The 27,745-nt window shown below is 45.1% G+C and overlaps 1 protein-coding gene and 1 long non-coding RNA gene across 5 annotated transcripts in view; one reads left to right on the top strand and one right to left on the bottom strand.

Moving 5' to 3' along the window:
- Positions 1 to 964: 964 nt before the first annotated feature.
- Positions 965 to 27,745, bottom strand: part of nectin2 (nectin cell adhesion molecule 2) — a 116,382-nt gene continuing 89,601 nt past the window's right edge. Inside the window, exons 6-9 of one of the 4 annotated variants that reach the window (XM_062962776.1) lie at positions 8,431 to 8,575; positions 6,880 to 6,943; positions 6,065 to 6,169; positions 965 to 4,551 (exon numbers count right to left, since the gene is read on the bottom strand). In XM_062962776.1, the coding sequence (XP_062818846.1) occupies positions 4,345 to 4,551; positions 6,065 to 6,169; positions 6,880 to 6,943; positions 8,431 to 8,575 (521 nt within the window). In that variant the 3' untranslated portion in view covers positions 965 to 4,344. Of the gene's footprint in view, positions 4,552 to 6,064; positions 6,170 to 6,192; positions 6,944 to 8,430; positions 8,576 to 23,509; positions 26,049 to 27,745 lie in introns of those variants that run through there. The other 3 variants (XM_062962777.1, XM_062962778.1, XM_003229130.3) reach the window with 3 other exon arrangements.
- Positions 1,531 to 27,745, top strand: part of LOC134293853 (uncharacterized) — a 36,658-nt gene continuing 10,443 nt past the window's right edge. Inside the window, exon 1 of the long non-coding RNA XR_010000821.1 lies at positions 1,531 to 1,647. This is a non-coding gene — a long non-coding RNA (uncharacterized LOC134293853). The remainder of the gene's footprint in view (positions 1,648 to 27,745) is intronic.

Raw genomic sequence — 27,745 nt, 5'->3', positions numbered from 1 at the left:
CAGTCATTAATTAATCAGTCCCAGAGTTTTTAATAATCTATCCTGTATTTATCACGGTTTTACCATTTATGTGTTGTAAATGTAATTTTTTATCCTGTATTGTTGTTTTAATTGATATATTATATTACTGTTTTATCTTTTTTATATTGTGATTTGTATTATGTTACTTATATTTTGTCCTTATGTTGTTTGGGCCTCTACCCCATGTAAGCCGCCCCGAGTCCCCGTGGGGAGATGGTGGCGGGGTATAAATAAAGTTTTATTCTTATTATTATATTGCCTTCCTTGGTCTGGACACTAGACACCTATTGATGCAGCCTAGAACCCTATTGGCCTTTGTAGCTGTTAACTCCCGTTCAGCCTACAGTCTTCTACGGCCGTAGGCTCCTTTCACACAGGCTTGTTTCAAGACAGGTGTCACTTATCCTGGACCTGTGCATTTCATTTTTAATGCCTAAGTGTCAAGAAGGGAAAGGAGGCATTGCCTTCTCACCTGATCCGAGCAAAATGTCGGGGCTTCCTAGCATGACGGCTGCCGTGAATATTTTTTCTGGAAAGGGGGCGGCAGGCCAAATAAGTTTGGGAACCACTGATCTAAAGTATCGTGGAAAAATTATTAAAATCCAGAGAATGGTGAGGAGATGGATGAGCTACAAAAATAAATCTACATGTGCAATTAACAAAGACACGAGGCAAGCAACTCTGGACAGTGGAATAACCAAATTTCAGGCATTGTGGGGAAGGTCCTCATGGAGGAAGATGGATACTGCAGAAACCTGAGCTCTGCGAGATAGCTTGGTGATTGCCAACTATTTTTACTTTGATACGAAGTTGCAATCGGAATGTTCCTTGCATGGATGTTATCAGATACTCTGTACAAGTCCTGCTCAATTAATAAAACATTTAATATGCAATACAATAATAATAATGCCTGTCCCTGGTTTTTAAAAAAATGCCACTAGAGTTTGGAAAAAAAAATCCAATTTATTTTTTAAAGAAATAACAACATCATTACAAAGTTATTTTAAAAAATACAAAGAAATCCCCTCATTGAAATTGGAGCATTCAGTAGTGTCAAGCGGAGGCACAAAAAGGGATGTTTTGGGGATCGGGTTTTGTGGAAAGGCACTGAATGCTTATGTGCATCACAATCAATCGTTTTCTCTTCCAGATCACACCAGGTTGCTGTGAGTTTTCTGAGCTGTATGGCCACGTTCCAGCAGCATTCACTCTGCTGCCCTGGAAACTAGGACACAATGGAGCAATGGCTCGAAACGACAGGAAAGGAGATTCCACTTGAACATTAGGAAGAACTTCCTCACTGTGAGAACTGTTCAGCAGTGGAACTCTCTGCCACGGAGTGTGGTGGAGGCTCCTTCTTTGGAGGCTTTTAAACAGAGGCTGGATGGCCATCTGTCGGGGGTGCTTTGAATGCGATATCCTGCTTCTTGGCAGAATGGGGTTGGAATGCTACTGGAACATGGCCAGACAGCCCGGGAAACTCACAGCAACCCAGTGATTCCAGCCATGAAAGCCTTCGACAATACATTACATCATCATCATCTGCATCAACATTACCTTCATCTGAATTGAGAACCATGTGGATCCGAACCCATGTCCGGAGAAAGCAGAAATAGCAGCGGAGGGGTATGTACCATACCTTGGAACGGTTATGTCGATTCGTTTATTTTAACAAAATTATTAAAAATAAGAAGTGGGAAAAATGGGGAATAAAGGCATTGTGTTCCCAACAGGAAACTTTCCCCCAAATGAAATTTTTCTGCCAATTGCCAGCATTGCAACAACTCAGAATGGGATACAAAGAGCGAGTGATAGGAATAATACAGCAGATTCTCAGTTAACTGGCATAGGAATCGGTAGATCCCTGAGTATTATTAATAATAATGCAATGGATTCTTTGTTAACCTATGGAGTTGGTCTCTTCCAATTCTATTATGCTACGATTCTGTTAGGAATTCTGGGAGTTGAAGTCCAAAACACCCGGACAGAGGGCCGAAGTTTGCCCATGCCTGACCTATTGCATGAACAAATGGAAGAATTCTGGGATCTGAATGATTTTTAATGATGCAATGCAACAAATTTCAGAAGGAAGGGGGAGGATGGGATTCCCACTGGGAACCAATTGCTTTATTTTGCCCCCCACTTTTAACCCATTAACAAAAACACAACCCAAAACCATTCACATTTTCAGGCCAGGTGTCGCCTGGAGTCTTTGAGTTATAGATTTAACATTTCAAGTAGTAAACCGGAGCCTGGACCAGGGCTTGGCGGAGGAGGGACTACAACTCCCATCATCCCCAACACAATACTGTTTGAGGAAGGCGGAATAAAGGGGAGAGCCATATTTGCCCCATGCTTTCCCCTTGCTTCTCCTTTCTGGTCCTTAGCAGGAGTGTGAAATGTGTTGGAGGAACTAGAAATCCCTAGAAAGAGCACTTGTAGGGCATTTGTAGGATGCAAAGGGCATTTGCAAAGGGATACAAAGGGCATTTGTAGGATCTACGGTGCAAATTGGTGGGAAGTTGATCATAGAATTGCACAGGAGAACCTAGAACCCAGAGAGGTTTTTGTTTTTTTAAAATGTGTTTTGATTCACGAGGGTTGAATGAAAAGTAATGCCTCCACCTTCGTTACTTAAGTTTGGTTGGGAATATTTTAATAAATCAAACGCAGGAATAATCCTTTGAATGTGCTCTTTAACGACCACTATTCACTTTCCCACATCGTCACCAGGCAATTGGATACATTTCTGCCAATGATGAACAAGTTTTCTGAAGCCGTCACGGAAGAAATCGATACTCTGTTTCTGCAACCGACGTCTCACAGGACCCATCATGCCAGATCTTGCGATAGCCAAGCAAAGCAATAATGTGACCCACACGTTCTTGTGAAATGCCGATTATGCTTGAAATTTCTCTTTGAGTGATACGACGATCATCCTGAATCAATCTGTCAAACTTTTGCTTGTGGTTGCTGTCACAGGACGTCCAACTCTTTGTTCGTCCCGCAAGTCAAATGTTCCCACCTCAACATCTTGAAACTTACTCGCCCAACGATGCACAGGACTCACATCAACACAATCGCCATGAACAGCTTGCTTTCTCGGAGAAATCTCCTTTGGGGTGACACCTTCTGCTGTCAAGAATTCAGTGACTGCACGTTGCTTAAGTCGCATTGTCTGACCGTCTGCGCAGGGTTCCATACTTCGCACTTCAACAACACAACCGTTCAATGCTAAGGCTTCCCCGTCTGCGCAGGGTTCCATACTTCACACTTTAACAACACAACCATTCAGTGCTAAGGCTTCCTGCCAAATGGAACTGTAGAGGAGAGTCTACTGAACAAGCCAGGACCTGCCGCAGACCAGGACTGCCATCTGTTGAGGAGTTACGAAGGTGGAGGCATTACTTTTCATTCAACCCTCGTATGATGTTGTAGCTTCAGACCTATATACATGGGCAGTTTTGCTGGTGGGGCTAGAGGAGGGGGCGGGGCTAGAGGAGGGGGCGGGGCTAGGGAAGAGTACGAGACAGGGCTTCCCAAGAGCCCGAGACAGGGCTGAGCCTCTATATCTCCCCTGAGGCGCTTGTTAGAACACAGGGGCGGGGTATAGAGGTTCAGCCCTGTCAGGCACTTGGGAAGAGGCCCTGCCCCTCCTCTAGCCCCGCCCCCTCCTCTAGCCCCGCCTCCTGTGTCTTGGCATGCACCACAGGACAGGGATAGAAGCTCAGCCCTGCCTCAGTGCTCGTAACTCCGCCCATCCCAGTCCTGGCCGCCCATTTGTCTTGGACTAGGGGAGAGGCTCAGCCCCGCCCTCTTGAGCAGGAGCCACGCCCACCCCTCTAAGCCACGCCCCCTTTCCAGGAGGTGCTGAGTCATATTTTTTCTGGAAAGGGGACAGTAGGCCAAATAAGTTTGGGAACCACTGGTCTAGAAGAAGGAGCTATTTGCCAAGTGTATCTCCCTGGCTTGGTGTATGTTTTGGAAACAGTAGCCAAGAAAAGAAAATTCCAAAAGTTCAGGACCTGATTGACAAATGGATCGCCTTCACCTTTGTGGATGTGTTGGAGATGGCACGACCCCAAGAAAGTGAAGTCCAAAAGCGGGACTTAGTTGCCATTTTGGAGACGGAAGCCACAACTGAAAGGAAAGTCCAAGGAAGGACCTAACCTGAATTGGACTGGATGGAAAAAAGAGGGAGAAGGCCAGAGCAAAAGGATGTCCTTGGCATCGTAAGGCACCTGCAAGAGAGCTAGAGCTGGCCGACTGACCGATGGACAAGAGTGGACTAAAGGACGATGACGACGGCAACCTCCGCTGTCCTCAGACGTACATGGCCCTGGACATCACGAAGGCTTTGTCGGTGGGCAGCGGGGTCAAAGCGGCCTCGTCCTCCATGGCCGGGAAGGAGAGGCCGTCGTAAATGGGGTTGATCTGGTCCAAATAGTCGTCGTCCTCCAAACCCGGCCCGGCTTCGCTGGCCGCCTCCCGCTCCTCCAGCGTGGGCAGTTCGTGGTACCGGGGAGCCTCCTGCAAAAAGCAAATAAAGGATGAAAAGGGACAAGAAAGAGAGCAGGCATCCGTCCCTACTCCGTTCCTCCTTTTCCTCACCTGAAAGTGGCTGAAATCTTGAGATAAGTTGCCAAGGTATTGCTTAGGAGCAGGCATGGGCCAACTTGGGCCCTCCGGGGGTTTTGGACTTCAACGCCCACAATTCCTAACAGCCTACCGGCTGTTAGGAATTGTGGGCGCTGAAGTCCAAAACCCCCGGAGGGCCCAAGTTGGCTCATGCCTGCATTATTCTACAGGTATAGAAACACTCCACTTGCTTCATTTCCAACAGACCTCTGAGGATGCCATTGGTCACAGATGCAGGCGAAACGTCAGGAAAGAATGTTGCTGGAACATGGCCAGACAGCCTGAAAAACTCACAGCAACCCAATGATTCTGGCCATGAAAGCCTTCGACAACATAATAATAATAATGATAATGATCATAATAATAATAATAATTTGCTGTGGTCACTTCCCTCCTTTTTTTGGAGTGCCAAAATGGAATTATTATTATTATTATTATTATTATTATTATTATTATTTTACTGTTTTTTTGTATCAGTAAATAATAGTAATAGTAATAACAACAACAATAATTTTCTGTGGTCACTTCCCTCCTTTTTTTGGAGTGCCAAAATGGAATAATAATAATAATAATAATAATAATAATAATAATAATAATAATAATAATGTGCTGTGGTCACTTCCCTCTTTTTTGGAGTGTCAAAATGGAATTATTATTATTATTATTATTATTATTATTTTACTGTGTCTATGTGTCAAAATAATAATAATAATAATAATAATAATAATAATAATAATTCCATTTTGGCACTCCAAAAAAGGAGGGAAGTGACCACAGCAAATTATTATTATTAGTAGTATTTCATTTTGGCACTCCAAAAAAATGAGGGAAGTGACCACAGCAAATTATTATTATTATTATTATTATTTCATTTTGGCACTCCAAAAAAAGAAGGGAAGTGACCACAGCAAATTATTATTATTATTATTATTATTATTATTATTATTATTATTTTACTGACACAAAAGGGAAGTGTTCGACTTGTGATTTTGTGATACGAAATCCAGCATATCTATCTTGTTTGCTGTGTCATAATAAAATAACAATAATAATAATAATAATTCCATTTTGGCACTCCAAAAAAAGGAGGGAAGTGACCACAGCAAATTCAAGTGTTTTACGTACAAATAGTTTTTGCATCTCATTCTCTGCAATGTTAGAAACTGAAGGAAAGTTTCTTTGGAGGAGAAAATTCTTATTTGCAGAGAAGGGACTTTTGTGCTTCTCTGTAGCAAACTCTCCTAGTTTACGTCTGTCTTTCTCTGATTTGTTTGCCATTTGGACCACATTCTGCCTGAGACTGGAATGCTAAATGCGTTCTGTCATTCTTTGCAAACCACTTCCCATTCCGATGTGATTCCGCCCGTTCTTTTCCCCGCTCGCTTGGCCACCGACTTCCCCTCACCTCGGTTGTGGTGGGAGCCACCCCTCCAAAGAAATCCTCGGTGGCGCTGGGTTCCAAATAGGAACTTTTGAGCGGGATATTTTCAACCTCATTGGGGTTAGGCACCTGGAATAAACCACAGAAGCCGTGAAGACGGAGTCGCACCCTCCGCCGCGGGGCGATAGAGAAAGGCAGCCCAAAACCTCCTTCGAGCAAGCAAGCGTTTGGGCCATGCAGATGGGTTTGTTCTTAATATCACCGGTGCAATTTAATCTTCATGACTTTCAAATGATCGCAACATGAAACGCCCGGGTGAGTCTTTGCAAGCCTTGAAAATAGGAGGAGAATTGGTGAGAATTGCACGTGAGAATTTAGGTGAGAATTGCACGCAACCAGGAGGCAATGCACTCCGCAAAGGGGAGAATTTGCACAATTGACGTGAGCAATGGAGACTCGTGGCAAAGAATTGGAATGGTGTTGGAGAAATCAAAGCCCAGCATTGACTAATGGACTCTTTCCTTCTTCCTTTCGGTGATTTGCCATCTCTAAGGATGCCAAACACCCATTGTCGTTTTAGGAGAAAAAGTACAACTTCCAGAAGGGTCCAAAGTGTTCTTCTGGAAGTTGCGGTTCAAAAAAAGGAAAGAAAAGCGAGTTTCCCAAAGCTCTGCCAAAGGAGTGGGCAGGAGGAGCAGCATGCAGCCCACTCACACTTGGGCACAGCAGCAGAGAGGGTGAGCGAGATCTGGGAGGTGTCCTCCTGAGAACGTATTTAGAGATACAAACCAGATTGGGAAGCACGCCGTGCTGCAAGCAGCGCAGAGACAAAAACTTACCGGTTCTGTTTCATCAGACAGCTGGCAAGGCGGGGGCGGCTTGTATGGCGGAGGCCCTTCTAAGCTGCAACGACAAAAAGGGAACGAGAAAGTTGGGGAAATTGGAAGTATTTTACCACTTCATCGCATTTACTACGAGGGTTGAATGAAAAGTAATGCCTCCACCTTCGTAACTCCTCAACAGAAGGCAGTCCTGGTCTGTGGCAGGTCCTGGCTTGTTCAGTAGACTCTCCTCTACAGTTCCTTCCATTTGGCAGGAAGCCTTAGCATTGAACGGTTGTGTTGTTAAAGTGTGAAGTATGGAACCCTGCGCAGACGGGGAAGCCTTAGCATTGGACAGTTGTGTTGTTAAAGTTCGAATTATGGAACCCTGCGCAGACGCCGAAGCCTTAGCATGGAACAGTTGTGTTGTTAAAGTGTGAAGTATGGAACCCTGCGCAGACGGGGAAGCCTTAGCAATGAACGGTTGTGTTGTTAAAGTGCAAAGTATGGAACCCTGCGCAGACGGGGAAGCCTTAGCAATGAACGGTTGTGTTGTTAAAGTGCAAAGTATGGAACCCTGCGCAGACGGGGAAGCCTTAGCATTGAACGGTTCTGTTGTTAAAGTGCCAAGTATGGAACCCTGCGCAGATGGTTGGTCAATGCGACTTAAGCAATTTGCAGTCACTGAATTCTGCCAGCCCGTTTAACTTGGATAGGTGAGACTCTACTGTATAATAATAATAATAATAATAATAATAATAATAATAATAATAATAATAATAATAATAATAGTTTTGTGCTAGTAAGAGCTGTTTGATTGTAGAATATGCTATTTTCAAGTCTTTGAATTGAGGCTGGATGGCCATCTGTCAAGAGGGCTTAAAAGGGGTTAGACTGGATGGCCTTTGGGGGTACCTCTATAATAGTAGTAGTAATAATAATAATAATGTGTTGTCAAAGGCTTTCATGGCCGGGATCACAGGGTTGTTGTATGACTTTCAGGCTGTGTGGCCATATTCCAGAAGTATTCTCTCCTGACGTTTCGCCCACATCTATGGCAGGCATCCTCAGAGGTTGTGAGGTACCTCACAACCTCTGAGGATGCCTGCCATAGATGTGGGCGAAACGTCAGGAGAGAATACTTCTGGAACATGGCCACACAGCCCGAAAGACATACAACAACCCAATAATAATAATAATAATAATAATAATAATAATAATAATAATAATAATAATAAAAACTTTATTTATACCCCGCCACCATCTCCCCGTGGGGACTTGGGGCAGCTCACAATGTTATAAAAGTAACAGCGCAAATACATAAACAATACACACAGTTTAAAACACAAGAAGATGATTCTATGATTCTATACTAAGGGAGACTCATTGAGTAACATAAGGGTTTGCATGGCCATCTGTCAGGAAAGCTTGAATGGTTCTTCCTACCTGGCAGAAGGGGATTGGACTGAATGCCCTTCGAGGGTCCCTTCCAACGATATGATTCTACCCCCTAGACCTTTCCCCTGCTTCTCACACACACAACACTGGGTTGCAGATTGGCTCACTTACTCGTCCTCTTCGTGGTCCATGCGGTTCTTCTGTTGCTGGCGGCAGATGAGGACGCCGGTGGCCACCACGGCCAAGGCCACGATGCCCGCGATGAGGCCGCCGATGATGCCCCCGGTGGTGCCCGCCCCGTCCAAGTTGGGCTTGTCTGAGGAAAAAATGAGAGAAGGACAGAGGATTGAACCAAAGGTAAACACTCTCACCTGGCCCGCCTTGCATTCGAACTCGGCCTCACCCGCCCCAAGCATCCCTTCTTTGCTTTATGTGTTGCTGAAGGCTTTCGTGGCCGGAATCACTGGGTTGCTGTGATTTTTTTTGACTGTATGGGCATGTTCCAGAAGCATTCTCTCCTGTCATTTCATAGGTTTAGATGCACTTGCCTCACTGCAAACAGAACCTCCGAAGATGCCTTTAGCCACAAATGCAGGCAAAATGTCAGGAGAGAATGTTGCTGGAACATTGGCCATACAGCCAGAAAACCCAGAGCAACCCACTTCTTTGGTCTTTCGCGTCCCTATTTTAATGCTTCCGTCTTCGGCCACTAAGTGGCACCCTTGCGCCGCCTTGCAACATTGAGCATTTCTGGGCGCATCTTACTCCAGGTTGAGTCTCTTTCTGCCCGAAAGGCTTTAGGACCTGAAGTGTTTGGGATTATTTCCCAGGATTTTGGGACATCTGCATATACAGATAACAAGCTATATCTCCGAGATGTGGCCAAAGTCTAAACGCGCATGGATTGCACAGGGTTTCCTTATGCGTGGAATCTTCAGAAATGGTTTTGCCAGTTCTACAATACGCCCGATCTTGATGGGCAGCCCTTCTTGGCTGGGGGAACATTCCTCTTTTTTTGCTCTGTGGCTCCCAGAATTCCATGCAAAGCATAATGACAGCACAAAAACAGGCAACGACTGGAGATAGAGTCACCATGACTTCCCTTGATATGGACACTAGACTTCTATGGATGCAGCCTAGAATCACATTGGCTTTTTAAGCTGCTGCAAGACACCCCTCGATCCTTCTATTGATGCAGCCTAGAACTGCATTGACTTTTTAAGCTGCTGCATGACACTCTTGGCTTATGTTCACCTTTGCTAACATTATTCCAGGTGAGGCCTGACCAAAGCAGAACAGGTGGGACTATAACATCCCTCGATGGACACTAGACTCCTATGGAGGCAGCCTAGAATCACATTGGCTTTTTAAGCTGCTGCATGACTCTCTTGGCTCATGCTCAGCTTTGCTAAAGTGTAACATTATTCCAGGTGAGAATGACCAAAGCGCAACAGAGCAGAACTGGGACATCCCTCGATCCTTCTATTGATGCAGCCTAGAATTGCATTGGCTTTTTAAGCTGCTGTATGACTCTCTTGGCTCATGCTCAGCTTTTCTAAAGCATAACCTTATTCCAGTTGAGAGTGACCAAAGCGGAACAGAGCAGAACTAGGACATCCCTCGATCCTTCTATTGATGCAGCCTAGAATCACATTGGCTTTTTAAGCTGCTGCATGACACACCTCGATCCTTCTATTGATGCAGCCTAGAATCACATTGGCTTTTTAAGCTGCTGCATGACACACCTTGATCCTTCTATTGATGCAGCCTAGAATTGCATTGGCTTTTTAAGCTGCTGCATGACACACCTCGATCCTTCTATTGATGCAGCCTAGAATTGCATTGGCTTTTTAAGCTGCTGCATGACACACCTCGATCCTTCTATTGATGCAGCCTAGAATTGCATTGGCTTTTTAAGCTGCTGCATGACACACCTCGATCCTTCTATTGATGCAACCTAGAATTGCATTGGCTTTTTAAGCTGCTGCATGACACACCTCGATCCTTCTATTGATGCAGCCTAGAATCACATTGGCTTTTTAAGCTGCTGCATGACACACCTCGATCCTTCTATTGATGCAGTCTAGAACTGCATTGGCTTTTTAAGCTGCTGCATGACTCTCTTGGCTCATGCTCAGCTTTGCTAAAGCAGAACATTATTCCAGGTGAGAATGACCAGAGCGGAACTGGGACATCCCTCAATCCTTCTACTGATGCAGCCTAGAATCGTGTTGGCCTTTTTAGACGCCGCATCACACTCTTAATGAGCCAGATATCCGAACCTCTCCTCATTTTGGCCTGGGGTGTGGAAAAGGTTGCCAAGAGCCCTTCTTTTTCTCCTTCCTTCTGCAAGACCCGAGGCGTGCATCCTCCTCCGTGTGCCATCTTCCCGCTGCCAGCTTGGCGTGTTCATCCACCAACTGATCCCTTCTTCAACTCTCCCGGGAGAGCCCATAATTACACGCAGCCCCATCTATTATGCATGGACAGGCTTGCAGCAAGTGGCAGCGCGTGCCCTCCTTTGCATCTGCTCAAAATTAGTATTTTTTTTTTCGAGGTTAAAAACGGACTCGTCTTTCTTCCCTTTCCCTCCTTTCCTCCCCACTTTCCGTGCTGCCGAGGCTTAGCGAGAAATATCCTCCAACCCAGAGGGAAGGAAACCGTACAAGGCAAAGCAGAGAAAGATGGGCTTGGCTGTCTGAAAAGAGGAAAAAAGAGAGAGAAAAGGAAGGACGGCCGGAAGATGGAGGAAAGAGGGAAAAAGGCTTAAAGGATTAGATGATTTGGAGAGCTTAGAAATGCAGATGAGTGCGGAGAAATATGACAGTATGAAATCAGAGGATCATAACAGGGGCCGAGTCAAGCATCCTCCAGCTCAAATCCCTTCTCAAAAAAGGTCTCATTCCCAAAGCTGAAAGGCCAAAACCAAGCCAGCGAGGGTCCGGTCAGGGCCGGCCCTAGGTAATTTTCAAGCGTAGGCGAACAGAATTTTGCCACGGCCCCCCAAAACCAATCACTGAAAAATGAAAGCATTGGATAAGCAAAAATGTTGGATAATAAAGAGGGATTAAGGAAAAGCCTATTAGGCATCAAATGACATCAAGATTTTACAAATTAAGCACCAAAACATCAGGACAATAAATAAAGAACAACACTCTGAAAACTGGGGAAATCCAGACAGGAAACAATCAGGGACAGCTAACACCTCCCAAAAAAATATTCTCCCAGGCAAGAAGAAGCCAGGCCTTGAAGCCACAGGGCCATTAAATGCTAATCAAGGTGATTAATTACAACACTCACGCCTGCTTCAAAGAGTTCTTTCTCCCACCCTGGACCTTCTACAGATATATAAACCCCACTTACTTAGCTTCCAAGTTCCCACAACCTCACAATCTCTGAAGGCCCCAAAGGTGGGCCCGCGCCAGCTGGAAGGCCCAGCACGGGTGCCGGGAGGCCCAAAGGAGAAGGTGACAGTGGGTGGTGCCATCCTCCCGGGGGCCTCAACTGCGCCCCCAGGATGACGGTGCCACAGGCAAGTGCCTAATTCACCTTGCAGTTGGACCGGCCCTGGGTCCGGTGGCCAGATCTCAGGGGTCACCTTGCAAAGAGAGTCATCTTGCATCTTTGAGAGGCCACATGCAAAGCTAGAGGTGGTCACCGTCTTCAAAAATTGCAGATGTTCTTTAACAAGGAAGGACATATTGTCACAACGAGGCGGCCACAGTTTACTTTTGCTCAGGCCGACTGGGAAGGGCATGGACTTGTTTCTCCGCTCTCCTCTTATGTTTTGCAACAAGTGAAATAAGGTGGAGATGAAGGCAGTATACATTATTTTAGTAGTTATACATTATTTTAAGTCTTTATCAACCAATTGTGTGTTGATAAATCGCCTCCTTCTACTGTTGCCGCTCGGGCTCCTTTTCTCTCCCTTCGGCTTCTCCTTCCTCCCTTCTTTAGGCTGTAAATTGTAATTTTTTATTATTTATAATAGTCTTTTAGAGTTTACTGAAAAACTGCAAAACAGCGAATCCGCGAAAAGTGAACCGTGAAGTAGTGAGGGAACACTGTTTTTCTTCATAGTCCGGCTGCCCAACAGTCTGTGGGATCGTGAACCTCCACTTGAAAATTTGGAGTATTATTATCACATGCCATTTGGGGAGACGGATCAAATGCTCTGTTTTGGGGACTTTTTCCTCCCGGTGCCGAGTTTCGATGCCTTTCCTACTCTGCCTATTTTGTGTGCTGCGGGCTTTAGCTCTCTTTTGTCCCGCGGATCTTTGCTACTCTTCGCATTGTGTACAAAAAGCCCAGAACAAAATGCGAGCCTCCCAGTTTGGGATTCAAAAGGCAAAGAGTGGACAATGGCAACCGAACCGGTCAGACCGGAGACGCGAGTCGGTTTCCCGTCCGCGAGATGTGCCCAATGAACCACGGAGGGATTTGTCCCCAAACTGATGCCGAAACAGGTACATGCAGTTACTCAGAGGGTGTGAGGGAGTTTGCTCACGATGGGCGGAAAGGTGAGTCAGGCTCGGGCGGCGATATTTCGAAATCCTGTCTTGTCGTCGTTGTTGGTGGCTCACCAGCTCCGAAACCAGTCTCTTTGGAAAGTGGAGGAAATGAAAACAGAGGGCCCTTTGGTTCTCTCTCTGGACAAGAGAGAGTTGCATTCCGAAGCCATGACGACACCGCATTACGGCACATGCATGCGTGCCTCCCACACCACGACAACGACAGACGAGGCCTTGGCTTCATTTCACACCCGGCAAAAGGAGCACAGAGACCACACTCCCCGCTCTCTTGCCTTTGCCTCCTCTGTTGTCTCTTTGGGAGGCCATAAGGTTTTATCTTATCTCTGCTGCGGCCTCTGGCAAGCAAAGTCCAGTCTCTCCTTCTCTTCGTCACCGGCAAAGAATGCTGACCGGCCAAACAGATTAAAAGGAAATGATTCAGTTTGTGGATTTCAGTGTTAAGACTAATGCCATGGGTATCCCAAAAGTCAGCGAATGAACGTAGTTTGGCACCACTTGAACTGTCTTAGCAAAGGTAAAGGTTTTCTGCTGACGTTAAGTCCAGTTGTGTCCGACTCTGGGGGTTGGTGCTCATCTCCATTTCTAAGCCGAAGAGCCGGCGTTGTCCATAGACACCTCCAAGGTCATGTAGCCACTGGCATGACTACATGCAGCACTGTTACTTTCCCACCGGAGCAGTACCTATTGATCTACTCACACTCTGTGGGTTGGGGTTCATCTCTATTTCTAAGCTGAAGAGCCGGCGTTGTCCATAGGCACTTCCAAGGTCATGTGGCCATTGGCATGACTACATGCAGCACAGTTACTTTCCCACCGGAGCAGCATCTATTGATCTACTCACACTCTGGGGGTTGGTGTTTATCTCCATTTCTAAGCCGAAGAGCTGGCGTTGTCCGTAGACACCTCCAAGGTTATGTGGCCACTGGCATGACTGCATGGAGCACTGTTACTTTCCCGCCGGAGCAGTACCTAATGATCTACTCACACTCTGAGGATTGGTGCTCATCTCCATTTCTCAGTTGAAGAGGCGGTGTTGTCCGTAGACACCTCCAGCCTCTGCTTAGAATTCTACAGTTGGAAGGATCCTCCAAAAGCCATCAAATCCAATCCCATTATGTTGTGCACAAAGACACAATCCAAGCCTTCCCAAGAGATGGCCATCCAGCCTCTGCTTAGAGTCCTACAGTTAGAAGGGCACCCAAAGGTAATCCAGTGCAACCCCAATCTGTTATGCACGAAGATACCATGCAAGCCTTTCCAAGAGATGGCCATCCAGCCTCTGCTCTAGAATCCTAGAGTTGGAAGGGCTCCCCAAAGGCCATCGAGTCCATTCTGCCAGGTAGGATGACACGGTCCAAGCCCTCTCAACAGATGACCATCTAGTCTCTGCTTAAAAACCTTGATCCGCACACTAGACTCCTATTGCCACTACCTAGTATCACATTGGCCTTTTTAGCTGCTATATGACATGGTTGACTCATGACGTGTGAGTTAGTACCAAGGCTTTCTGCTCTTTGGGGGATTTTGGGTTGCAACTTCTCCTCCTAATGGTCTGAAATGTGCCCGGCTGTGGCTCCGCCTGGCACGGCTCTCTTAGGAAACCAGCCTTTCCCTTCCCGTGTCTGCATTCCTGGAAGGTTTCAACTGGCAAGATAAAAAAGGAAGGGCAGATAAGGCCGGCAGAGCACCGCACAGGTTTTGGCCAGGCCTCTGGCTCTGTTCCTGAGAAAAGAGACTCCGATCCCTCCTTCTCTTCTTCCCGAAACGCAAGCTGCTCCCTGGGTTTCAGCCCCTCCCTCGGGAATCTCTTTGGCCCTGTTTACTCGAAACTGGAGCAAAGAGAAAAGAGAGACTTTGCTTTCGGTCTTGGATCACTTGGTGCTCTTTCCTTGGGCGCCAACATTCAGAAACAGCGGCTCTCTATCCGCATTGCAGAATTGTACCGCTTTGAGATCCCTTTTTAGCTGCCATGTTTCCGCCCTTTGCAAACCTGGGATTTGCAGTTTCCGGGAAGCGTTAAGCGCTCCCTGGCTGAAAATTCCAGCATCTTCTCTAAATTTCAATGTGCATTTTACACTGTTGAATGAATGCCTTCTGGCATCCCTTCAACTATCATGGCTCAATGTTATTGAATCTTGGGAATTGTAGCTTTACAAGGTCTTGGGCCTTCTCTGCCTCGCCCAAAACTACAACTTCCATCATTACACTGCAGTTCAAACAGTGCCAAATTACATTACTTCTTGCTTCATTTTCTCCTTGTGGAGATAAAAAGTGGGGTATAAATAAATATAATAATAATATATTATTATTATCTATATCTATCTATCTATATAATAAAAGTGAAATCGGAGTATGTATCAGCGTTTTGATCAGGGGTCTCCAAACTTTTTAAGAAGAGGGCTGGTCCACAATCCTTCAGACTCTGGAGGGGCCGAATTATCATTTGAAAAAAAAATACAAACAAATTTCTATGCATACTGCACATGTCTTATTTGTAGTGCAACAACAACAACAACGAAAGAACAATACAATACTTAAAAATGAAAACAATTTTAACCAACATAAACCTATTAGGATTTCTATGGAAAGTGTGGACCTGCTACTGGCCAATGAGATAGTCAAGTTAATTAGGATTGTTGTTGTTGTTGTGTGCCTTCAAGTCATGTCAGACTTTGGCCGAGGCGAAGTCTAAAATTAATTATTTATTTACTGCATTTATTTACTACATTTATATCCCATCCTTCTCACCCCAAAGGGGACTCAGAGCAGCTGTATGTACATACAATATATTATATTATTAGCATAACACAATATTAGCATTATATATTACTATATTGAACTATACCACTATACTATTATATAATATGTAATATATAGCATATAATTAATATTATTATATGGAATTTCTATTAGTATTATATTGCATAACATAAGATTATTATCAATATTATATGAATATACAATATATTATATTATTAAAACTGATATAAAAATATTATATTATAAAACTGAGGGCGGGGGCCAGGTAAATGACCTTGGAGGGCCGCATCCGGCCCCCGGGCCTTAGTTTGGGGACCCCTGGTTTTGATGTTTAATAGGCTTTTCCTTCATCCCTCCTTATTATCCAACATATTCGCTTATCCAACATTCTGCCGGCCTGTTTATGTTGGATAAATGAGTCTCTACTGTAGCACCACATCAAGTAGGAAATAAGCTACCACTTATAAAGTGGGGAGGCAAATTTAACTAATTTACGACGTTGGAATGAGGAAGTGCTGTCACAGTGGATGATGAAGCAGCTGTTCCCCCCTGTGGCCAGAATCGAACATCCCCTCAGACAACATTATTTATTTATTTATTTATTTATTTATTTATTTATTTATTTATTTACGGTATTTATATTCCGCCCTTCTCACCCTGAAGGGGACTCAGGGCGGATCGCATTATATACATATATGGCTAACATTCAATGCCCATATACACACAGAACTGAGACATCATCCACTGTGACGGCACTTCCTCATTCCAACGTCATAAATTAGTTAAATTTGCCTCCCCACTTTATAAGTGGTACCTTATTTCCTACTTGATAGATGCAACTATCTTTCGGGTTGCTAGGTCAGCAACGAGTTGGGGCTATTTTTTTTTTTAATTGACAGGTGCTCACCCCGCCACGGGATGGCCTCGAACTCATGACCTCATGGTCAGAGTGATTTACTGCAGCAAGCTGCTCACGAGCCTGCGCCACAGGATGTTGTGGATGTTGTCCATCTACAACCTTATGCATTTTATTAATGGGATAATTCATTAAAAAAAATTAAAATCCCTTTTCAAATAACCCGGGCATCGCCAGGTACCCAACCAGGTATATAGTAATAAAAGTCAGTGTTTGTGGGTATGTATGTTTGTTTGTATGTATGTATGTATGTATGCGGCGGTGTATACTTCCGCCCTGGGATCTGACTCCCACAGACCACTGCAACCCCCCATAAAAGATGCATCTGGAGCAGTTTGGACAAGGATGGACCGCGTATGAAGGAATTTGCAGTACCATCACCTGCTTTACAGACCACACAACCCCCACCAATGACAGACTAGGACCAAGCCTGGAACACAAACTCCCTATGACTTTCAACCCTGGAGAATTTGGTGAACAATGGAACATGGATGATAGGATCTGAAGTACCTTCACCCACATCCAGAGACTATTCCTAACCCCCTCAGTCATGTATCTGTACCAAAGATGGCACACACCCCCATGACTCTTCTTATATACTGCTGAGGTTTTTGGGAGGATTGACCACAAATGATGGGATTTCCAGTACCTTCACCCCATCCAGAAACTACTGCAAACCCCATCGGCCATAGATCTGCATCAATGGGCCCATTCATAATATCCAAAACAACTCAATGCCCACTACTAATAACCCGGGCACCGCCGGGACCCCAAGCTAGTTAATAATAATAATAACAACACAGTCCTAGACACTTGGGAAGTGTTCGACTTGTGATTCTGTGATACAAAATCCAGCATATAGATCCCGTTTGCTGTGTCAGATTATGTTGCTGTGTTAATAATAATAATAATAATAATAATAATAATAATAATAATAATAATAGATGCACAATAGAAGCAGGCATGGGCAGTTAGTAGGCTGTTAGGAATTGTGAGAGTTGAAATCCAAAATACCTGGAGGGCTGAAGTTTGCCCATGCCCGTGTTAAAGCAATCCTTAAAGTGCTATTATTGTGTTGAGTAAAAGCAGCCGCACTATATCAATGGCAGTGATATGATTTTGCGCCAACTGCCGTGGCAGCTCCGCCACATTATGATTCCACCATGGAGCAACTTGCAGTTTACTTATTCGTTTTCTCCTGTCTTTTTATATAGGAACTCGAAGTGCATCTACACTGTAGAATGAATGTGGCTTGATACCAATCTCTCAGTGCTATGGAATCCTGTTAATTGTAGTTTTACAAAGTGCTGGTACTTCACCAAACTACAATTCCCCAGGAGGCCATAACGCTGAGCCATGGTTGTGAACAGTGGGGCCAAACTGCATTAATTGTGCAGCACAGACGCACCCTTGTGCATTGAGTTCTCTGGTGCCTCCCTAAACTACAAATCCCAAGGTTCCGCGGCTGTCACACTACAATATTGCGCAAACGTGGATGGAGGGGATCTCCAGAGTCAAGGGAAAGGAGTGCAAAACTCGTAAGACGATGATTCATGGGGTGCAAACAGTGTCCTCTTAGAAGAAATCAGCCCTCTGCTTGGAAGGGATATTATTAGTCGAGGGAGGAGGGTGTAATTAGCTTTATTTAGTCTCTGACGCTGGCAGGCTTTCAGGTGACACGGGGCATTTGGCACAGAGCAGTGAACTTGGTGCAATTAGAGTTTGCTTACTTATTATTATTATTATCATCATCATCATAATCATTTGCAGATGGATACCAATGCCAGCATTTTGCTCAGACTCTTATTGTGGTGTCCACAAGTGCATCCGCACTGTGGAATGAATGCAGTTTGGCACCACTTGAACATTCAACCAGCATTCATGAGGATTAGTAGAGGCCAGATTATTATTATTATTATTATTATTATTATTATTATTATTATTATTGACTTTGAGTCAACTAGCACTCATGGGGCTTGGTAAATGCTGCAATAACAACAACGCAGCTAACCAGCATTCATGGGGATTAATAGTTGCCAGATTATCATCATCATCATCATCATCATCATTTGCAGATGGATACCAATGCCAGCATTTTGCTTGGACTCTATGAATGCAGTTTGGCACCACTTGAACTGTGCCATTGCTCAGAGATACAGAGTCCTGGGAGTTGTAGTTTACACTCTTGGGCAGGGAAGACTTTGCAAAACAGGATGGTGTATGCAGCATGGTGGGAAAATGACCAAGTTTACACATTGCATGATAATAGTAGTAATATTACTAATAATACATCACACAGTCCTAGACACTTGGGAAATGTTTGACTTGTGATTTTGTGAAACGAAATCCAGCATATCTATCTAGTTTGCTGTGTCATAAAATAATAATAATAATAATAATAATAATAATAATAATAATAATAATAATAATGAGAAGACCTGGCTGTGGCTCACAAATGGGACCCTGAAGAAGGAGACAGAAGGCCTGATCCTTGCAGCCCAGGAGCAAGACATCAGGACAAAGGCAATTCAGGCCAAGATCAAAAAATCAGCTGATAACCCAAAATGCAGACTCTGCAAGGAAACCGACGAAACCATTGATCATATCCTCAGCTGCTGTAAGAAAATCGCACAGACAGACTACAAACAGAGGCACAACTATGTGGCCCAAATGATCCATTGGAACTTATGCCTCAAGTACCACCTCCCAGCAGCAAAGAACTGGTGGGATCACAAACCTGCAAAAGTATTGGAAAATGAGCACGCAAAGATACTGTGGGTCTTCCGAAACCAGACTGACAAAGTTCTGGAACACAACACACCAGACATCACAGTTGTGGAAAAGAAAAAGGTTTGGATCATTGATGTCGCCATCCCAGGTGACAGTTGCATTGACGAAAAACAACAGGAAAAACTCAGCCGCTATCAGGACCTCAAGACTGAACTGCAAAGACTCTGGCAGAAACCAGTGCAGGTGGTCCCGGTGCTGATGGGCACACTGGGTGCACACTTTGTCAGTCTGGATTCGGAAGTCCCACAGTATCTTTGCATGCTCATTCTCCAATATTTTTGCAGGTTTGTGATCCCACCAGTTCTTTGCTGCTGGGAGGTGGGACTTGAGGCATAAGTTCCAGTGAATCATTTGGGCCACATAGTTGTGCCTCTGTTTGTAGTCTGTCTGTGCGATTTTCTTACAGCAGCTGAGGATATGATCCATGGTTTTGTCGGTTTCCTTGCACAGTCTGCATTTTGGCTCATCAGCTGATTTTTCAATCTTGGCCTGAATTGCCTTTGTCCTGATGTCTTGCTCCTGGGCTGCAAGGATCAGGCCTTCTGTCTCCTTCTTCAGGGTCCCATTCGTGAGCCAGAGCCAGGTCTTCTCTTTATCAGCTTTTCCTTCAATTTTGTCAAGGAACTTTCCATGCAGTGTTTTGTTGTGCCAGCTGTCAACTCTAGTTTGTAGTGCGGTTTTCTTGTACTGGTTTTTTGTCTGCTGTGCTTTGAGGAGTTTATTATTATTATTATTGCTTTCACTGAAAAAAGGCCTTTGGGGTCCCTTCCGTGCATTTGGAAGGTGTCTCCAAAGACCATCTAATCTGACCCACTTGCCCATGAAGTCTATGACCTGCATGCTTCCTTGTCCCAAACATGATTGGCATCAAAAGGCATATCTCGATATATAGTCTTATGTATGGTCAATGACCCCAGAAAACGTTCTGGCTGACCGTCCCTCGACCTTCCTCCACAATACCAGCCACTTGTTTATGGCCTTTTAAATCAAAACAGCTGCTCTGGCTTTTGGCAGAAGAAAACAAGGCGAAAATTCAGTTTGCAAGAGGGACTTCCAAGCTGGAGATTCATGGCACTGAGGGCCGGATCCGGACCGGGACCAAATCCAAATTGAATTTTTATGGGTCTTATTTGGATTAGTCTAAAGAAATCCTTTGAACTAGGCAACATCTAAATTGTAATATATACTGGAGAACAAATGCAGTGTGATCCCACTTTAAAATGCCATGGCTCCATGCCATGGGATCAAGGGAGTTGTAGTTTGCCCTCTATATTGTAGAATGAATACAGTTTGCCCCCGCTTTTGCTGTCATGGCCAAATGCTGGGAATTGCAGTTTGCAGTCTTTGGAAGAGAAGGGGAAAGACCTTGCAAAACTACAGGATCCCATAGCAAGGCAGTTCCAGTGGGATCCTATCAGGAATTTGGGCGTTGCAAAACTACAACTCCCAGGATCCCATAGCAAGGCAGTTCAAGTGGGATCCTATCAGGAATTCGAGTGTTGCAAAACTACAACTCCCAGGATCCCATAGCAAGGCAGTTCAAGTGGGATCCTATCAGGAATTCGAGTGTTGCAAAACCACAACTCCCAGGATCCCATAGCAAGGCAGTTCAAGTGGGATCCTATCAAGAATTCGAGTGTTGCAAAACTACAATTCCCAGGATCCCATAGCAAGGCAGTTCCAGTGGGATCCTATCAGGAATTCGAGCATTGCAAAACTACAACTCCCAGGATCCCATAGCAAGGCAGTTCAAGTGGGATCCTATCAGGAATTCGAGTGTTGCAAAACTACAACTCCCAGGATCCCATAGCAAGGCAGTTCAAGTGGGATCCTATCATGAATTCGAACATTGCAAAACTACAACTCCCAGGATCCCATAGCAAGGCAGTTCAAGTGGGATCCTATCATGAGTTCGAGCATTGCAAAACTACAACTCCCAGGATCCCATAGCAAGGCAGTTAAAGTGGGATCCTATCATGAAGTTGCAAAACTACAACTCCCAGGATCCCATAGCATTGCACCATGAGAGTTAAAGTAGGTGGAAAAGTCATTTCGCGTCACAAGAGCTTTCACCGGACTACAATGCCAAGAATTCCCAAACCAGCCTTAGGTTAGAAGAGGATGTTTTTACTGTCTTTTCATTCTCTCTCGCTTTCAGGGCTGTAAAAAACACAGATTATTTCAGCAGGAGAAAGCTCTGCATCCCCAAAAAATAACAATTCCAAGTATGTCAGCCTCCCGAGGCAGACAGGAGCAGAGCCAATTTGTTCAAAGAAAACACAACGTGGGGGAAACCGCTTGCGTTTGCAAAACCCAAAAGTGCAAATCCCAAGTCCCTATTAACGGCTGGAACCGGAAGGCAAAAGACATCCAAGTTCAGGCTTCTCTATCCTACCTCCTTGAGTAAGGGTTCATCTAACTTACTTTCCAAACTTTCTGTGTTGTTGCCGTGCTTTTGAGACATGCATTCTTTCACAGCACGGTCATTCAGTTTCAGTAACAAACCAGAGGTTAAACCAATCCCTTCTGAGAGTTTCATCTATATATATATATATAAAAGGGTAATGAAATTTCGGCCTAGGACAAAACAACAAAACTACACATCCCAGAAACACAACACTTGGCAGCACAAGCCCTCATCCATGCCTCTACGTTCATACAACAAAAAAGAAAAGAAAAATAAAGTCCTAATTAGAGGGAGAGGAAGAATTGTTTTTATCCAATTGCTGCCAGTTAGGAGGCTAAGCTTTGCCCATTTGGTTTCCTAGTAACCCACTCAGCCCAGGGGACAGGCAGAGTTAGGCCTCACTTAGGCCTCTTCCACAATGCCTATAAAATACAGATTATCTGATTTTAACTGGATTATATGGCAGTGTAGACTCAAGGCCCTTCCACACAGCTATATAACCCATTTATAATGGACTTAATGTCAGGAGAAAACCTTTATACTTTACCTTAACTATCACCAGTTCCTCAATACTTTATTTCCCATACCAACCTAGGATCAATCTTCCCTGTGCCTCATCAGAGCACAGACTGAATCCCTTTTTTAAACTCTGCACTTTTCCAACAAAACAGGCAGTTGGCTCCGCCTACTTCTCCATGGCAACCAGCCTCTGAGTGCTGAGATGCAATAACTGTAATACTTACTCTTTTAAAACACAAACACACAATTAAACGTAACATCTGTAAACCAAAAATTCATACTTCATTACAAGCAGTATTAACAGAAGTAAAGATAACCCATATAACTGGAACCAATATCAGACTTGGATAACTTTTGTGTTAGAGCTGTTGCTCTTTGTACCGGGAACTTTAATAAAACTTATTTTAAACCGACTCAAAAATGAACAATTGAGTCTCCTTGATCCCCTCAACCTAGGATCAATCTTCCCTGTGCCTCATCAGAGCACAGACTTAACAAGCAGTATTAACAGAAGTAAAGGTAACCCATATAACTGGAACCAATACATTGTAACCAATATCAGACTTGGATAACTTTTGTGTTCGAGCTGTTGCTCGTTTTCATTTTGTCTGGTACTGCCAAATTGAGCTTTGTACCAGGAACTTTAATAATACTATATGCTATTTGGACATATTTTCTTTGTACATAGACCATCTTGTGTTTGTCTAGGGTACCCAAGCTAGTCACATAACAAACATCACAATGCAAAAATCTGCAATCCAAATCAGAAACGTGCCTAATTTGCCAGCAATATTTGGGTACATCATTTCGCTTTGCAATTTTCCCCCGAAGGGAACCGAAAATATGTTCCCTCTTTGCTTCCATAGCAAAACGGTTCTTTAAAATAAAAAAAAGGGACGACTGCGACAGACAAGTGGATCAGAATTAATTAAAATCAATCCTGCTGGTGTTTTTCCAAGACCGGGAGGGAGGGAGATGGGGCTGTGTTTATTATCTTTTGCTGCCCTGAATGTGCAAAGGGAGGATGGCTTTCTGTCTTTTATGAACTCTTAAAAGGCAAAATCGGCTGAATGTGCAAAAGGGGCATATTCTCCGGCCTTTCCCCCCAAAAAGCCCAAATGCACTCCCAAAACACGACCACTTTGGGGCATTTCATTTGCAATTCATTCCCATCCCCAGCCAGATGTTTTAAATATTCATGCGGCGAGCAGATCACTGTCGCGGCAGAGTCCTCTCCGTCTCTTAACATTATTTGGCACAATATCTAAAATCCCAGTCCCCGAATCGTCTTCTTTCGGGGAGCAAAACGGAGACAAGACAAGCACAGTGTTTTGAGACAGCGTTTAATGACACACGAAAGGAAATAATAATTAAAGAGCCCACCAGGGACAATGAAACAAAACCCAACCCCGTAGACGACAAAAACCCCCCGTACGAAAATAACTCTCGAGTCCTTTTTTTGTTTTGTTTGTACAAGGTCGGGGATATTTACAAGCGATGATTGGGGATTGGGGGGCAACACCCGCTGGTCCCTTTAAGGCACAGCTTTGGGGAGGAGAAGGAAGGTGGGAACGAGGCCCCAAAATGGGGAGGCCCGGAAGGGTCCAAAGGGGAGCCAAGGACCGACAGAACCCACGCTTGCCCGTTTAGTGTGCGGGTTCAGTCTTTCTCAAACCGAAAGCAAAATGTAACTTTGTGGAGAAGGAGCCAAGACCAAATGGGTCCTGTCGTTTTTGGATGCAAATGCTAGCCATTGCAATGGTAGACTTGCTTCAGGGTGGAACATAGGAAGCAGTGCTCCTTGGTGCAAAATAGGAAGCATTGCTCCTTGGTGTAAAATAGGAAGCATTACTCCTTGGTGTAAAATAGGAAGCATTGCTCCTTGGTGTAAAATAGGAAGCATTGCTCCTTGATGGGAAATAGGAAGCAGTGCTCCTGAGTGTAAAATAGGAAGCATTGCTCCTTGGTGTAAAATAGGAAGCATTACTCCTTGGTGTAAAATAGGAAGCATTGCTCCTTGGTGTAAAATAGGAAGCATTGCTCCTTGATGGGAAATAGGAAGCAGTGCTCCTGGGTGTAAAATAGGAAGCATTGCTCCTTGGTGTAAAATAGGAAGCATTACTCCTTGGTGTAAAATAGGAAGCATTGCTCCTTGATGGGAAATAGGAAGCATTGCTCCTTGGTGTAAAATAGGAAGCATTGCTCCTTGATGGGAAATAGGAAGCAGTGCTCCTTGGTGCAAAATAGGATGCGCTGCTCCTTGGATGCAAAATAGGAAGCCTTCCTCCTTGATGGAAAATGCAAAGCATTGCTCCTTGATGCAGAATAGGAAGCATGGCTCCTGGGTGTAAAATAGGATGCAGTGCTCCGTGGTGCAAAATAAGAAGCATTGCTCTTTGATGGGAAATAGTAAGCAGTGCTCCTTGGTGCAAAATAGGATGCACTGCTCCTTGGAGGAACATAGGAAGCACTGCTCCTTGACGCAAAAAAAAGAAAAGAAACATTGCTATTTGGTGCAAAGTATGAAAGCCTACCTCCTTAGTGGATAATAGGAAACCAGGGTGCAAATGGCCAGACCAACCTTGGTTATGGAAGAAAAGAAAGGCCAGCATCTTAAATGGGAGCCCAGTCGGTTCCTCCCAGCACCAGGCTGGGGAGATATAGCACCGGATTCAAAGCACCGACGCCAACGGGAGAGATTTAACCAGCAACGGAACCTGGCGTTGGGCAGAGAATGAGCGAGATTTAACCAGCATCCGAACCTGGAGTTCTACACAGAAGCAAGGCTGCACTGGTTCCTTTTATTCCCCCCGACAAAGCTGCCCCTAAGCCCCGTTATACAGTCCTCTTAACATTTAAGAACAACCACCGCACACGCACACACACACACACTTAAATCTTGTTAAGGCAGCAGCACAGACAAAACTTCTCCGTGTGACGACGGAAGTCCAAGGAAGTCTCCAGGTGTTTACAAACCAACATGAAAACCCCCAAATTGTTCGTTTTTCGTAGGGTGGGATCCCTCTTTCCAAGGGATTGCAGCTGTTGCCTTTGGAAAGATTGCAAGACCCCCAAAAGGGACCTGTAAATTATGGAAGGAAGTTAAAATCTGTCTGTGAAAAACACCCAAACCAACCTGCCCTGTTTTCCCCGAATGGTTCCTTGGAGGGGAGAGCTGAGCCCTCTTCCCAAGAGATTGTTCTCTCGCAGCCTTTGGAAAAGTTCCCCAAAACAGATCTTGGCCCCCAAAAAGGAGTCCATTGCGTTATGGAAGAGGCTTCAGAGGATCTTTGAAACGAACCAAACCCCTGCTTGTGTGGTTCCTCTTCCCAAAGGATTGACGCAAAGAGGCCCACAGAACTCCGCTTGCAAAAGTTCCCTTGGGTTCAAACGTAGACGGCCGTCTTTGAGATGATGGAGCCGTCGTGCTGGGACTCCATGTCGTCGTATTCGTAGCCGTGAAGGGCCGAGCCCAGCCGCAGCATGGGCCCCAGCTGGTCCTCGTCCTCGAAGCGGTGGTGGTGGTGGCCGGCGTAGCCGTACGGCGGCGGCCGCTGCTCCTCGCGCTCGTCCTCGTAGTCGTCTTCGTCGTCCTCGTCCTCGTCTCGCCTTCTCCCTGGGGTGGCTTTGAGCGGCCGGTCGAGCTCGGCAAAGTCCCGTGCGGGCGGAGGGGCCGTCCCGTTGCCGAAGACCCGGGTCTTGGGGTCGTAGGAGCCCTTGGTGCCCCGCTGCTCCCGCTGCCGCCGCCGCCGGCGCAAGAGGAAGACGGCCAGGATGGCCCCCAGGATGGCCACGGCCAGGATGCCCCCCACGATGGACCCCGCCAGGGCTCCGGCGCCGCCGCTCTGCCTCCTCGCCGGCCGGTCTGAGTAAAGAAAGCAAGACGGAAGGAGGGTCACTCGGAGGATAACAACAGCACCGGGGAAGAAGGGGCAGAGCGGCAGGCGGAGCCGGGACGGGGCACACCTCGGATAGGGAGGGGTCCCCATTACGGGGAGACCCTCCTTGGATCGGGGTCCCACAGCACCCCGGTTTGGAAAAGGGTGTCCTCGCAGAGGTCTGCTTCTTGGCACCCAAAGTGCTTTCGCATCCCTGGCTCTCCTCCCAGGATGCAAAGGCCCATTCCGGGCAGAAAGCACACTGTAAACATGGCACGTGCAAGGATCCTTGTTTCGTGGCACATGGGGGTGAAAAGCACACGGGCAACAGAAATTGGAAAGGCTACAGTTCGGCAATGGGTAACCCGCCTCGAGCCACAAGGAGAAGCAGGTAAGACATAAGATTATTATTACAAACCTGTTTTCTAGGAACCTACCATATTATTCTTATTATTTTATTAAAACAACAGGAAAAAGCCGTTATCAGGACCCCATGATTGAACTTCAAAGACTCTGGCAGAAACCAGTGCAGGTGGTCCTGGTGGTGATCGGCACATTGGGTGCCGTGCCAAAAGCTCTCAGCCGGCATTTGGAAACAATAGACATTGACAATATTACGATCTGCCAACTGCAAAAGGCCACCCTACTGGGATCTGCGCGCATCATCCGAAAATACATCACACAGTCCTAGACACTTGGGAAGTGTTCGACTTGTGATTTTGTGATACGAAATTGTTACTATTATTATTATTATTTTATTTTATGACACAGCAAACAAGACAGACATGCTGGATTTCATTTCACAAAATCACAAGTCGAACACTTCCCAAGTTCCTAGGACTGTGTGATGTATTATTATTATTATTATTATTATTATTATTATTATTATTATTATTATTATGACACAGCAAACAAGATAGACATGCTGGATTTCGTTTCACAAAATCACAAGTCGAACACTTCCCAAGTGTCTAGGACTGTGTGATGTATTTTCGGATGATGCGTGCAGATCCTAGCAGGGTGGCCTTTTGCAATTGGCAGATTGTAATTTTGTCAATGTCTATTGTTTCCAAATGCTGGCTGAGATCTTTTGGCAAGGCACCCGTTGTTGCTGTTGCTGTTGTTGTTATTATTGACACAGAAAACAAGATAGATATGCTGGATTTTGTATCACAAAATCACAAGTCGAACACTTCCCACACAGGACTGTGTGATGTATTTTCGGATGATGCGCACAGATCCCAGCAGGGTGGCCTTTTGCAGTTATTATTATTATTATTATTATTATTATTATTATTATTATTATTATTTACTATTATTATTATTAGATACCCCCATGCACAGTATTGTTGGCCGGGACAACATGGGCACTTAAAACAAAGAAAGGAAAAAGCACCAAGAACTCCACCAAAGCCTCATAGTATTTCCTCTCATACAAATGCTACTATTTTTGCCCTTAGATATGGATAAATGACCAGGGATTGCTGTGAGTTTTTTGGGCTCCATTGCCACGTTCCTATAGTGACTGCAACAAAAAGACGGGATAGTATCTGCAACGTAAAAGAAAAGTGAGGGAACACAGTCGATGTGTTTTCCAGCTCTGCCGTTTTCCCAATTTCTGTCTTGGAAAAGTTGTTCAATATATTGGTCGTTCAATTAACTGGACCGTGGCCATACAGCCTGA

The sequence above is a fragment of the Anolis carolinensis genome, unplaced genomic scaffold (genome assembly GCF_035594765.1).
Source record: "Anolis carolinensis isolate JA03-04 unplaced genomic scaffold, rAnoCar3.1.pri scaffold_10, whole genome shotgun sequence".
In the NCBI taxonomy this organism is placed as follows: domain Eukaryota; kingdom Metazoa; phylum Chordata; class Lepidosauria; order Squamata; family Dactyloidae; genus Anolis; species Anolis carolinensis.
Note: the sequence above shows the minus strand (reverse complement) of the source record. Positions and strands in the feature narration are given on the sequence as shown.